At 35.4% G+C, this 14,538-nt stretch overlaps 1 protein-coding gene across 1 annotated transcript; it reads right to left on the bottom strand.

Annotated features, from left to right (window-relative positions):
* Positions 1-1,406: 1,406 nt before the first annotated feature.
* On the bottom strand, positions 1,407-12,632 carry LOC147407702 (WUSCHEL-related homeobox 8-like). Its single transcript, XM_086436403.1, has 3 exons — positions 12,310-12,632; positions 5,728-6,246; positions 1,407-1,887 (listed from the first exon to the last, which is right to left on the bottom strand). The coding sequence occupies exons 1-3, from the start codon at positions 12,521-12,523 to the stop codon at positions 1,805-1,807; spliced, it is 816 nt and encodes a 271-aa protein (XP_086292529.1). The 5' UTR covers positions 12,524-12,632; the 3' UTR covers positions 1,407-1,804.
* Between the last annotated feature and the right edge of the window lie 1,906 nt (positions 12,633-14,538).

Here is a 14,538-nt window from a genome sequence, read left to right as displayed (position 1 = left end):
GTGAACCAAGCAGTCAATTAGAATTCTAAGGTGGGAGTTGTAACTCCAACTCCCATTTGCAAACATGCCCTAGGTGTCAAACGGGTTTTGTAATGAGAAAATGACTGGGTCGGATATATATCGGATTGGTTTGGGGTTGATCCAAATTCGATCCGAAAATTTATTAGATCTTTATATTTCAATCCAAAATTCCAAAATCTTGATCCAACCCCTATTTTCGGATTGGATTGGATATCTAATAAAAGTCAGATCATAGCCAACCTTACATTTTAAAGGAATCCAGGGAAATTTTTTGTTGACACTTCACAGCATCATCAATTTTTTGATATATGACAGAGGCATAATAAAATCAAATAAAGTTTTCACCCTCCTGACTTAAAGTTGCCCAAATTTATCAGCATCAAACTTTAAAAACCCTAAAAATTGGGGAAACCACTCCCACATCTCTACTATTATAATAAGAGAATGTGGAGTAGAAGTAATTTGACACCAAAATTTGAGTTGTCCTAAGACATTTGTATTGTCACCTCCATAAAGTCATGTCGGTTAGTTTTAACATACTAATGACAAAATCAAGTGGTAAAACAATCACGTTTGATGTGGCAAGTATGTAGATCCATAGATCTTTTTCTCCCAAAGAAAAAGATCTATGATTTTGTGCACTTGCCAAGTCAACTCCATATGTTTTAGCGTGTCAGATTATCACGACTTATTTTAAAATTATAAAATATATGTTTTACTATATAATTTTTAAAATCATCCTTTAATTAATATTTTAAATTACATATAAATCCTTTAAAGACGTGTGTGTTTCCACTTGACACCTATATATTTAAAGATTGAATGATGTGGAATTTTCCAAATAATTATAGGTATTTTTCTTTATTTTGAAAGTGTTCACAAAATTGTGACATAGTATTGACAGTTCAAGAATAATATATAGTAGCTATGTTAGCACATGTAACACTTATAGTATTTTTGAAAACTTCCATAATTATTTGGAAAATTTCCCCCTTAAAATTCCAACATTTAAAGCAATTCTGCTCTCTATATATATAGACTTTCCATTTCATGATGGAGAAACAAATCAGCCATCATCTCACAGAGTTACTTATATCATAAACCTGCTATTGGCACCTCAACTTTTACTTATTACACCTTATTTGATCAAAAATAATAATAATAAGTTAATAAAGAGATCACATAAAAATACAACCACACCCCATCACCACCACCATTGACTAAATTTTCAGACCTTATGCCATGGGCGAGCTTTGATGAGAGAAAAGTATTGCACAAAATCACCCAAGCCCGTAAGAAGCAAATGCAAAGAAAAGTTTACTACAGAGCAGCGATACAAGGTTCTCATTTCAACCGCAGACCAGATATGTATCACAATAAAAAAGTAGAATTCAAAACCCAGAAATAGCATTAGATCCAATAGATACATATAGCTAAAAATGAGTTTAACCAATAAAGACTCATCACAAACTAGCATAATTTGCTAATATTCAAACAATATCTCTGTGTCTCTCACCTCAAAAACATAAATTTCAAGGGACCCAACCCAACCCATCCAGATCAGATTGTAACTAGGATTATATATATGCCATCGATAACTGGTTTTCGCTGAACTAACTTTCTGTGAATAATTGTAAAAGTTACTATACTATGATATGTGATCCATATATTTCTGTATAATGCTATCCGTCTACTGTAACTGTTTCTCAATCTAGTCAATCTCGAGCCATAACCACCATGGATTTTCTTCCGTTAGACGGCATTTCGAATGAGAAGAATGTTATCAAATCATGTCATAGCCTTCTCCCTGCTGATAAGGATTAAAGCTCCCTGGCACTTCCATCTTTCCCAAAAGGTGGTCCATCCCTGCATTCACCAATACAGAAGTAATTACAACTTGTGTTTCCAAACGCCAAGACATAAGCCTTACGAGTATGTATATTTTAACAGATGAACAATTAAATATACAAATAAATAAATAAATAGAAAATTTCTATAAAAGAGAAATGTATAAAGGAAAAGTATGAGAATTCAAAGTTTCATATTCCAAAGTTTTAGAATCCAAATCCAAATTCTAAACTCCTCAAAATCAAATCTAAATTGTACCATATATAATTCCTCAAATGAAAAAGCGCACTTAAATATATATAATATGGTGTAACACCACTCTAAGACTAGAAAGAAGTGGAGTAGGTACCCCAGGCACGTATGGAGAAAAATATAAACAGGGAAGAAACAAAAAACCTATGAAGAAGAGTCAGAGATTGATGGAGTTGCAAATCGATTACATCGAGATTTAGGCCAAAAAAAAAAAGAGGTAAGATATATAGTTATGCACCTTTATTTTTTTTTGATAAGTATAAAATTTTATAAATGAAGAAGAGAAAAGAAGGAGGCTGAGATAGCCCCCAAACAGAACAACAAGCAAAACAACAAAAGAGCAAAAGAAAAAACAAAATAAATGGGAAACTACACAACTGAAAGCTAATCACAAATGTTCTCCCAATTAAATAAGAAATCTTGATAGCGCACTTCCTCAAAGGCTTTGTTCAACTTGGACCACAAGAACAGATGTCCAAGAATCTCTAAAATCACTGTGTGGGACGAGCTCTCCTTACTATGAAAGACCCTGTTGTTGCGCTCTTTCCAAAGACCCCAAGCAACGGCTGAAGGAAGGATAGCCCAAAGATGTCTCTTTCTAGAAGAGCAAGTATTGAGACTCCACCCCTTCAAAAGATCAAGAAAAGAGAAAGGAAAGACCCAGTCCACCTTGAAACGGGATAAAAAGAACATCCAAATAACACTAGAGAAGGGACAATGAATTAGAATATGATTAACTGACTCCCCATCTCTCGAACAAAGTAAGCAACAATTTGGAGTGACCCACCCCCGTTTGATCAAATTATCCAATGTGAGGATTCTACCCAAAGAGGCAAGCCAAACAAAGAAAGACACCTTAGAAGGAATGAGAGCGGACCAAACTATAGATGGGGAGAAGGAAATCTCGCAAGACGGAAGCAAACATTTATAGAAAGACTTGACAGAAAACCTCTTATCCTTAGCCTTGAACCATTCTCTCCTGTCTTGTTCATTCTCTCTAAGTCGAGTCAAATTTAGGAGACCTAGAAGAGATGTAACCTCCGTCAATTCCCAATCATTGAAATTTCTCCTAAATCCCAGGTCCCAAGTATCTGTGTTCCCGTCCCGAATCAAACACTGCCGAATAGGATTATTTTTTTTCAACGAGCAAGAGTACAAGGATGGAAATTGAGTAGCCAAAGGTGAAGTTCCACACCACCAGTCCTCCCAAAATCTAACACTGTCCCCCGACCCAACCTTAAATCTAATCTCCCTATCAAACTCATGAACACCCTTCATAATACCTCTCCAAACACTACACCCATAGGTTCCTTTGGTCTCGTCACTATACCAACCGTAACTCTTTTCTCCATATTTAGCCTGAACCACTCTCCTCCACAAGTTGTCTCTTTCTTCTCCAAATCTCCAAAGCCATTTGCCTAGGAGAGCTTTATTCGTTACCCTTAGCCCTTTAATCCCTAAACCTCCATTCTTTTTTGGAGTGCAAACCACCTTCCATTTCACCAAGTGATATTTTTTACCACCATTCATATCATTCCACAAAAAATTCTTCATAAGTTTCTCAATCTTCACTTCCACCACCTTGGGCATTGTAAACAGAGATAAGAAATAAATTGGGATACTCGTTAACGTGCTTTTGATCAGAGTCACCTTACCCCCTTTGGAGAGATATTTAGCCTTCCACGAACCCAATTTCTTTTCCATTTTCTGAATCACTCCCTCCCAAATGTTCTTACTCCGATACTGAGCTCCTAACGGTAAGCCTAAATAGGATGTAGGAAGCTGACCACTACTACACCCTAGGATAGCCGCTAAAACTTGAAGGTTCGGCACCTCTCCAACCGCAAACACCTTGCTTTTTTGAAGATTGACATGTAATCCAGAAATTGCTTCAAAGCAACATAATAAGACCCTAAGAGCTCTCACTTGTTCTCTAGAAGGATCTAGGAACACTATGGTGTCATCAGCGAATTGCAAATGCGATATCAAAGGACCCTCAATGTTTACTCTAAAACCCGATAACCTCCCTATTTCAACCCCTCTCCTGAACAGTTTCCCCAAGGCCTCAGTCACAATAAGAAATAAAAATGGGGATAACGGATCCCCCTGTCTCAAACCCCTGGAACTCCTAAAATACCCCGCCGGACTACCATTGACAAGAATCGAGAATGAAACCGTAGTTACACACTTCATAATCCACCCAATCCACTTAGACCCGAATCCCATCCTCCCCAACATATACTCCAAAAAATCCCAACTCACATGATCATAAGCCTTCTGCATGTCAATTTTTCCTACAAGTCCCTCTTTCTTATCCTTCATCCTAGAATCTAGACACTCATTTGCCATTAACACTCCATCCAAAATCTGTCTTCCCTTAAGGAATGCACCCTGCTCATAGCCAATTAATTTCTTCACAACTTCTTTCAACCTATTAGCCAAAACCTTGGAAATAATCTTGGAAATAATTTATGCACCTTTATATAAACTAAATACTATAACATTTCACTGTATAATTAAAAGGACTATTATGTAACGATATTACAAAAACAGAGGGAAAAAATAAATGCATCACATCTCCAAAAGGTTTACGCTTTAGTTAAAAAGCACCAAAAAGGCACGGGATTCCCCAAAGGAGTAAGCCTATTCAATGCCTCTTTTAAGTAACATTGCTATTGAGGGATAATGATATTTTCCCAAAAGGCTCAAGGAATTTTATGTGTCATTCCCTGAAAAAATCTCAAGGCATAAGTCTCTAACGCCTTTGAAAACAGTAGATAAAACAATCCACCAATTAAATTGATTAGTAGAGGCATGAAAAAATGTTGTCCTGCGACAGGAAAACTAATATTTTAAATAAGTCTGTTCATTGAACTCTTTATGATTCCTTATTACTCTCTCCAGTTCACCACATGGTGCACATTTGAGTTGATCTTAACACTTGAATTGACAAACCCAACCAACTAAACAAACCCAATGAGATAAGCCCAACCACTGTGTAAAAAGTCCTTGTTCTAAACCATTCAATAACAAATATCAATTGGAGAATCCAAACTGACTCACAAGTGCACCATGAGTCAAGAGGACTAAGGGAAGTGACAAAGTGAATTACACAAGTAATTAATTAAAAAGTGCTTGGCAATCATGAAATTTCTAGGGCATTAAGAACAACTAGAAATTCTGTAAATTCTAGGAAGACTAAGAATTTAATAGAAGAACACTAAATGGCTGTACATTTCAGATATTCCAGCCAATTTGCTTATAATGCATTTGATACAGTAGCATAAAAATCCATGGAAATATCACCTCCATCAAACTACTACCATTTTTATGACACATTTTAAGCACTTCTTTATATGTGTTTAAGCTGAAGGCGAGTTTTGATCCCAGGTCCATGGTATTACTACAACACGGACTTTACCACCTCACCAAGGTGGCACCTTCTACATTTTCAATACTTTGATATACTTGTGGGGATATTTTGGTGTATCGGGCCTATAAGAGTCACCATGTAGGGCACCTTGTGCCCTACATGAAGATCAATATCAGTCTCCAAGTTACAAAGCACCAATAAAAAAATGGAGTGACATTTAAGGGTCTACATACTTGGATTTGATAGAACACTCTCATAGAACGATATATGGCCCAAACTTCCAGAAGACTTTGAACCACCATCTGATGGAAATGTGTTCTCCACTTTATTATGCTGTGGATCTAAGGAATGCCGTTCAGAACTTTGGAGGCATTTTTCATCAGGCCTCAGAGCTAGATTTTCATGGGAATGGATATTCTCTGTCTTTGCCTTCTTTTCTTTTGGAGACTCGTCCTCTGTCTCTACTTCTGATTCTCCATTGTTTGGTGCCGTAACAAGTTGCTTCCGCTTTGATCGGGCCCGCCTGTTCTGGAACCAGTTATAAACATTTGTTTCTGAAAGTTGGGCATGTTGCATAAGTTCATTGGTTATCTCTTTGATCTTCGGCTTACTTGGAGTTCCATTGCCTTGATTAAAGATATGCTCAAGAATTTGAAGCTGCACAGGTGTTGGGGTCCACCGCTGCCTGGAGGACATCTTGTGGCCAGTAGATGTCATCAGTGGATCACAATATAGAGTGCCTGGCTTCATTCCTGAAACAGTACAAGGGTAACTTTGAGTAGTGGCAAAAGATTGGAAATCCACTAAGTAAAATTAACATTTGTTGAGCGAAAAAATAAGTAGAAAGATGGTTTTGGTATCATGGGATTAGCATATAAGAGATTATGGTGACCGAAGAATTTAATGTGCAATTGGTGGAAACATTTTCGATGGTTGACAGAAATGGGCCAGTAATAGAGACTAAATATGCAAACCACTTTTAGAACCTTACTCAAGAACTTGATGACTTGAAAATACATAAAGATTTCAGTTCAGTTTGGTCTTTGAAGTACCAGGGCAAACTTATGGAAAACTGGAAAAAGTGGTCAATGTTTAATTGACTAAACAAGTTGTTAGTTAATTTTTTTTTTTTTTTTGGAAAGATATAAAAGGGATTTGTATTAACAAGTAAAGTAGTTAGCCCGCTTGGCTCACAAATTGAGTCCCAAACAATTTGCACCAATAGAACAAAACACCGGAAATACTAATAATTAGCTCTTGCACTGCATGCTACTTCCATCAAACGTGCGAGAGTTCCTCTCCTTCCAAAGACTCCAACAAACTGCAATAGGTGGTAAATATCATAGAATCCCTTTCCTTCCTTTGAAATGCCCAACATTGCTAACTTGCAAAAAAGCGAGAGGACTAAGGAAAACTAAAGTTGAAATAGGGACATCAAATGGGACCATACAACAAACACAATATCGCAGTGGATTAGAGAAGTGATTAATTGACTGCCCGGATGATATGCAAATGGAACAAAAGTTTACCAAAATAATGTCACCAACAATAAGATTATCAACAGTTACCATTTTATCATCTGCTGGCATTAGATTTGATTTTAAATTATACTCTTTAATCCCTATCAAGTGTGCCACTGGACAACCCAGTGGAAAATGTCCAATATCCTGATCCCCTGATTTCTCATGACACCTAATATCCCGACTTCTGATGATGCTCAACATCTCAAGGTGGCACAAGTCTGGCCTAGAATCAGAGCAAATTCTTGTAACCAAAACAGCCCCTTTCTTGGAAATCAAGCATGGTGTGACCCCAGTCCTCTTCCGAGAAGATTAATCATTGTCTAGTGCACTATGCTTTTGATGTAGGCATTTTGATGCTCGACCATATGGGCAGGGGGGGGTTGAGATAGCTGATTCGAAAGGTTGCATTTTTTTTATGAGCAGTCAGATAGAGGTACCTTTCCATGGGATCAGATTGATAATATTTTCTTGGATTGCTCCAACATTGATTTTGCCCATTTAGACCATGGGGCATGGTCTGAGTTGCATGAACCAACAAATAGAACGCCACTAGCAGTGTTATATTTGTTTGATGTCAAGAACTACAATTTGAATGGGATGAAGTTCTTTGGAAAAAGTACATGGAGATACACCTGATGTTTGTATACACCATTGATCCATATTGTATGGGCGCACACACAATCTCTACTCTATTATGTCATGAATTTCTTGCTCAAGGTACTCTCATTATGGGAGAAGGCCTTGAGGTCCATTCACTCTATCAATAATAGAGCCAAATCTAGTGTATCATAAGGGATTTGTCTTCTCTAATGATTCCTACAGATTGGATAAAAACATTATTTAATGAGGTATTCAACTTTAGGGATGGATTGAAAAAGAAATATTTATTGGTTCTACCTTATCTATCTTATGAAGAGAATGAATCTTTTTCACTGAAGGATCAGAAGAAAAAAAATCAATTTGGATCTCTTGAGAGAATGATTTGAAAGATCCAAAACAAAAAATAATGTTATTTGCTAGCAACAACGTAAGGAAGGAAGTCAATCAATACAGATTGATCCAAAATCTTATTCAAATCCAATAGAGCAACTATGGGTACATAAGAAAGAGAATATAATAGAAAAGAAAAAAAAAAAATGGGAGGAAGATTCATCTACTTCCTTGAACTCTAAAACAATGGAGGGAAACCCCCTGCATTGTTTTGGTAATGCTTACACCAATGATTGTGGCTGCATATGGGCGGATGACTAGATGGAGATGTGTAACATGTAAGACAAAGGAAGATAACAAGTGGCTCAACGTCATGATACTGAATCAACTCCAACTAGGCAAGTTAGGATAGCATCTTAATGACATGGTTTCTTTGAACAACTTAGACGTGGATCCTCCTTGCATATAGTTGTCAATATTGAGAAGTTAAATAGAAACATTACAATAACAGGTGGTGTTTTGATGAGGCTTCTACTTTTGGGGAAAAGAGGAAAACATTTGGGTTGTAATATCAACAAACATCATAGTAAAGGAGATTATGAAGAGAAAACGTACAAGAAATGACAAGACACAGTTTGTCGACTTTAAACAATTGACAAAGCCAATCGCAGACAATTTATCTTGCTAGCTGTCAATGCCTAGGGATGTGCATTACAATCAAAACCTATAAAAAACCCTTAAAAAGAATGGGAATGAAAAAGAGAATGAGAGTGAGCGAGCAACACATATTTTTTACAAGGTTCATTGCCCCTTTCTGACAACTATGCCCAGCCTCCTTGGAGCCAATTCGCTAGTTTGCTTGTTGGTACAAGATTCCCCCCACCCATTTAAATAAAAAAAGTTACAAGCAAGAGATTCTCTTAAAATTAAGGTATTAATTCCCTTCCAAAAAATATCTTAACTGAATCTCAATCAATAATATAGAATTTGATTTTAAATTTTATTCCTTATTTGGCGTGCCACGTGGACAACTCAAATGGGAACATCCAATTTCCCATTCTCATAACTTTTCATGATGCTTGGCCTATCAAGATGCATATATCTCGATGTGATGCATTTTTGACACTTTGGCCAAGCGTCAATGCAAATTCTTGCACGCACACTTTTCATAGGTTTAAAGCAACTAAAGTTCTAGGCATTGGAATTTAACAATGTTAATAGGTCCTTCATCTTCATGATATGGTTAAATGGTGAAATAGGATTCATTTGAAAATCCACTAATTGGGATAAAATGTTGATGATATGATGATGTCTATGCCTAGAAATTATTTCAATGCTATTTTAATGAAAATACAATTTGTTGGAGGGACGCATCAAAGCATGAAGAGCACATCCGTTCTTTTTACAAAATGGTAAAGAAGGTTCTTGTTCATTGAGCCTCAGGAAAAGAGAACTAGGTTGGCCAAGCTAATCACAATGAATTCCAATGAAATTGTAAAAAAAAACAAAAGGGACCGACTAGTTACACACCACCCACGACCAATTGCACTCCGTCACTTAAAAAATTCCCTCTGCACTCCATTTGGATGGTTGCACTCAAAATAAAAATTAAAATATAGCATTACTTTGTTTTTTATTTTTTGTTTTTTGCTTTTTGTTATTTGTTATTCTTCTTCAACCATGCTCACATAAATTATCATTGGTTCAATAGTTTAAGAAATTTTTGGTTGTATAACAAGTATATTTACAATTTACACAAATGAAGAAGATGAAGTCATGAGAATGTGAATAACCCTAAATCTTAACGTTACCAATAATGAAGTGCAATTAATAGGCTAAAATAGAGGTTACAAAAAGAAGGTAATTTTTCTAGGTCGGTGTGCAACCAACTACTCGTGGTGCAACTAGTAGGTCCCAAAAATTTATGAAACATTTTTATTTGACAAAATATACCAAATCACAAGAAACAATGATTATATGCATGAACAGTCTACTTGTGACGCAACCAAAAAAAAGAAAACGAAACATGAAAGTGAATTAGAAACTCAAGCAAAACAAACAAGTGAAACACCATTTGAAATCCAATTCAAAGGTGCATCCATGGAATTAGGATAACAAAAGCTTTAGTCAAGCACAAATGGTTCATATCAATGTTTTTAAAGATGTGTGAGGCTTACACCCCAAAGCGCCTCAAGGTGGGTCTCATTACAAATGCTTTAAGGGATAAGGAAGAAGTGTAAAAAAAAAGCGTTGAGATATGCGCTTCAAAGATGGAGTGCCCAAAAGGCATATGCTCAAGGTGAGGCATGAGTGACACATACGTTTTATGCAACATGGTAGTATGCAACATATTAGGACATTTGGAAATAAATTTGAATATAAAGTAGTATATATGCAACAAAATAATTATTTAGAAGGTGCCAGCCACAAATTTCAATAGTATCTAGCTATATTTTTGCAATAAATATAAAATAGTTATTTATAGCAAAAAAATTTATTTATTTAAGTATAAAATATTTCTTTCTCATTGAAATACAGAAGAGTGATACTTATTATTATTAATAATGGATGGGAACAAACTTGGAAGCTAATCATGTGGATTTGAAACTTGAAATTCAGAAATATGCGGTGGCTACCATAATGTCTATATTGTTATATTAATTAATTATATATGTTACATAATTTATTTAAAAATTCCATGCATGTGAGGCTTTTACCTCGAGGCACTGGCTAGCCTCATGCCTCAGAGTCTGACAAAATCGGTTCAAACAATAGTCACCAAAGTTGCCGACTTTTTAAAAAAATCATGTTTAAATCACGATTTTAAATCACGACTTTTTGAAAAAGCCACGATTTAAACACACACAAAATGTGATTGTTTTTTGTTTTTTTTTGTTTTTTTTTTTTTCTGAACAAGCTATTTTAAAAGGGTTTTTTCAAAGACCATTTATTCTTAAGTTTAAAATAAGATTTGATGATAGAAATGATAAAATTACTTAGTAGAAAAAAAATATATTGTCTAAACACTATTTCGATTTTGTCGTTCTTTTTTCAACTTTTTCCCTTGCCGACTTATTCCCGAACCCCGACTTGGTGACTATGGTTCAAACTACATGAACAAAAGACTTATCAATGGAAAGTATAAATATACAAATTTCTCATCCTCAGAAATCTATTGATCCCCTTCCTTCCCCAAATTGTCACCTCATTCATCACGAAACCACGTAATCCAACAACAACAAAACCTTATCCCAAAGATTAGGAGACGATCAAATGAATCTTGTTTCTCCATTCCACTCTCTCTAGAACAAAGCCCCAAACAATGTAATTACATCCCTATATAAGATTACTGGTTTTGGAGTTTAATAAAATTAAAAAAATAGGTCTCTAATTGAGGACAAAACACATGCCTTTTTTGCTCAAAGAAAGTTGAGTAAGCCATGTGCCAAACTTTGAGATGGACTAGTCCTCTTGTTACATCCAAAGAATGGATAACCCACTCCTTCCATTACCATGACTCACTTTATGAGCGAGTTAACATTCTATCATGGAAGATATGTTATATGACACGTGGCAATATAAAGTTGTGTGAAGTGTTGTACCACCTCTGTGGCACTCAAGGAAACGAGAGGTGGCGTATGGTTCACGTCTGTAGCATGACCCAGTTAATGGTCCCGAGTGGCACACCAGACTCTGCTGCCTGACCACGTGGGTCGGGTGGTTAGAGTGGAATGGCCTTTGTTCCAGAAAGATTTCAAGTTATTCAACGCAACTAGCACATAGATTTCAATAAAAACCATTCATCCAAAACAAGATGGAATAACAGATTAAGAAATAATCAAACAGCACAAAAAAAATTACAGCTATCCCCTATTAAACCTGAACCCAACTCAACCAAAATCAATTCTCCAAACAAAACCCACATGGGCTACCTAAAAACTTGAATCTAACATCAGAATTCTACTCCATTTTCATTTGAATTACAAGCAATTATATCAAATACCCACAAAAGGGAACTAATTAACAAGAAAATAACCTAAAAAATAAATGATACATAATAAACCAAAAATTAATTAGATGAAAAAAATAATAATAATAACAAAAACATAAGAGCACCAAATAAAGTCCCAGGGTAATTGTATTTTGAATGCACATCACACAATATCTTCAAAAATATTAAAACCCATTATAGTATTAATGAAGCAGAAACCAAACAAAGCCACATTCACCACAAAAAATTAAAAAGAAATAAATAAATAATATCCATTACTGCAACTCTAAGTAGAAATGACACCGAATGAAATAGCAAGAAAGGATGGTTTTTTTTTTTTTTTTTTTATAGGGAGGGAGAGAGAGACAGACCTGCGAGATCCTGTTGAGAAGTAATGGATTTGTGCATCTCGACGAGGCGCTCACAAATGGTGGCATATATAGATATTTGCTTTCGAAGAAGCTCCATCTGCTCATCTGTCATAACCTTCACGTATAAAGCCCCACTCTGTTGTTGTTGTGGGCGTCCCCACTCCATCATCCTCTGTTGGTCTTCTCCTTCTACACAATTTTCTTCTAGACCCATTTCTACAATCTCCTCATTTAGTCTCTCTCTCTCTCTCTATCGCCAAAACAAACAAACAAGCAGAGTAGAAACTAGAAATAAAGAACCAACAGAAACCCAAAAAGAAGAGGGTGATTCAGAGTTCAGACATACCGTCCACGTTTTGTGAATACTTGAGATACCCCTTGTGTATTTTAAAAACTGATGACATGTCCCTTGACCTCCATCTTCTTTACTTAGACTAGCATAAAATGACTTAACTACCCTCATCTTCAACGATCATTAAATTTATTTTCACTGTTCTCCTAAGATTCTATTTTATCCATTTCCACATACTGGCCTCGATAAAGAAATGAGAACATTTTCGAAAGAGTACTGATTTTGTAACTCACCCTGGTACGGTAACTCAAAAACTCATTGACATGGCAGGTGCCAGAATCGAGATACACAATTACACATGTTTTATGGTGATATGCAATTGTGTATCTCAAGGGGAAAATCTACGATTCCTGTACGGTACACGTGAATTGAGTTTTTAAATCACCCTGTCAGATTGAGTTACAAAATCATTACATTTTTCGAAAAGAGTCATGATGAATGCATGCGGTAAATCATATGTGGTTGATGTTTCAAAGGCACAAAAATATAGATCTTTTTCTTAGGGATATACAAGGAAAAAAGATATGCAGTTCTATGTCCTTACCACATCAGTCGCATACAGACCGCATAAGATTTATCACGAGCATTCATCACTGTTCTTCTGAAAAAAAAAAAGATAGTGGAATTTGTAGTAGAAAAGTCAAGATTTGACAAATGACAACGATGAATTAAGAGTCGTGATGGAGTAACCTCAAGATTGGATCTCATATCGCACATCTTGACGTGAAAGTGGGTAGGAATTATATATGCTTTTTCACTCGTATCTTGAAGAAAAGCATTTATGATTCCCATACACTTTCTCATCAAGGTGTGTGGTGTGAGGTCCAATCTTAAAGTCACTTCAATATTATTTATGAATTAACAGAAGAGATTGAACATATTAGAAGTAAGAGTCATTCTATATTGACTTTCTATAACACTGCATTTAATGTTACGTTATCCTGGTGATGTGCATGATCCATAGATGTTTTTCATTCCTATTTCAAGGAAAAACAAAATGATTGTGTGCGCAACTCCACATTAGTGCAACATTAAACACGGTGTCATAGGAAATCGGTTTAAGTAATTTTCTAAAAGTCAACAGATTTTTGGTTTTTTTTATAGAAAAATGAAGTTTTTTTTTTTTGGCTAAACTCTAAAGATTGTAGAAGGGGGCATTTAGATTATTTTTAACTAGTATATAATACAAGACCGAGGTCAAAGGAGCGTGTCGTATGTTCGAGAACAAGGAGGTGCATCTCAAATACTCGGAGGATATTCTCTAAATTACCCCCCAAAAAGATACGATGGTCATGCAGTGTATTTTAGAATGGAAAGTTGATAACAGCGTATTTTAGCGTACGAGTGCCATTAATAGGGGCTTTTCAAACCTCAAATATGGTTTGACTTATGGCAACAGACATACGGTTGAGATAAGAGCGAAAATACAAAATTTCTAACGATTTACGCTGATTTCTTAGAGATTTGTTACATCAGAGAATGTCCGGAATCTTTCTTCCATCCGTTTGATGTTCTTTATCAAACATCGTTTGAGATATATTAAAATCTCGGGAGATATTATCGGTAGAAGATAATATGGATCCTTGTTTTTAGGACATAGCATTAATGGATACATATTTTCTCCCTTTTCTTACCTTATTTGTAGCTTTTGGAGCCATGTGGGTAATTTTTAAGGTCATTCTAAAATTATTAATAATACCCTCAAAAAATAGTGAATTCATGTTAAGTATTTTTTTTTTACAAAATTGTACAATCATCACCCTTTTTTGAATTAAAAATATTTTTAGGTCGTTATAAATTAGTAATTATACTGAAAAATAGTGAAAAAGTGTTAAGTGTTTTTTATTTTATAATTTTTTTTTTTGAGATTTTATGAT

The sequence above is a fragment of the Akebia trifoliata genome, chromosome 3, assembly GCF_017979445.1.
Source record: "Akebia trifoliata isolate Shusen 1 chromosome 3, ASM1797944v1, whole genome shotgun sequence".
NCBI lineage: Eukaryota > Viridiplantae > Streptophyta > Magnoliopsida > Ranunculales > Lardizabalaceae > Akebia > Akebia trifoliata.
Note: the sequence above shows the minus strand (reverse complement) of the source record. Positions and strands in the feature narration are given on the sequence as shown.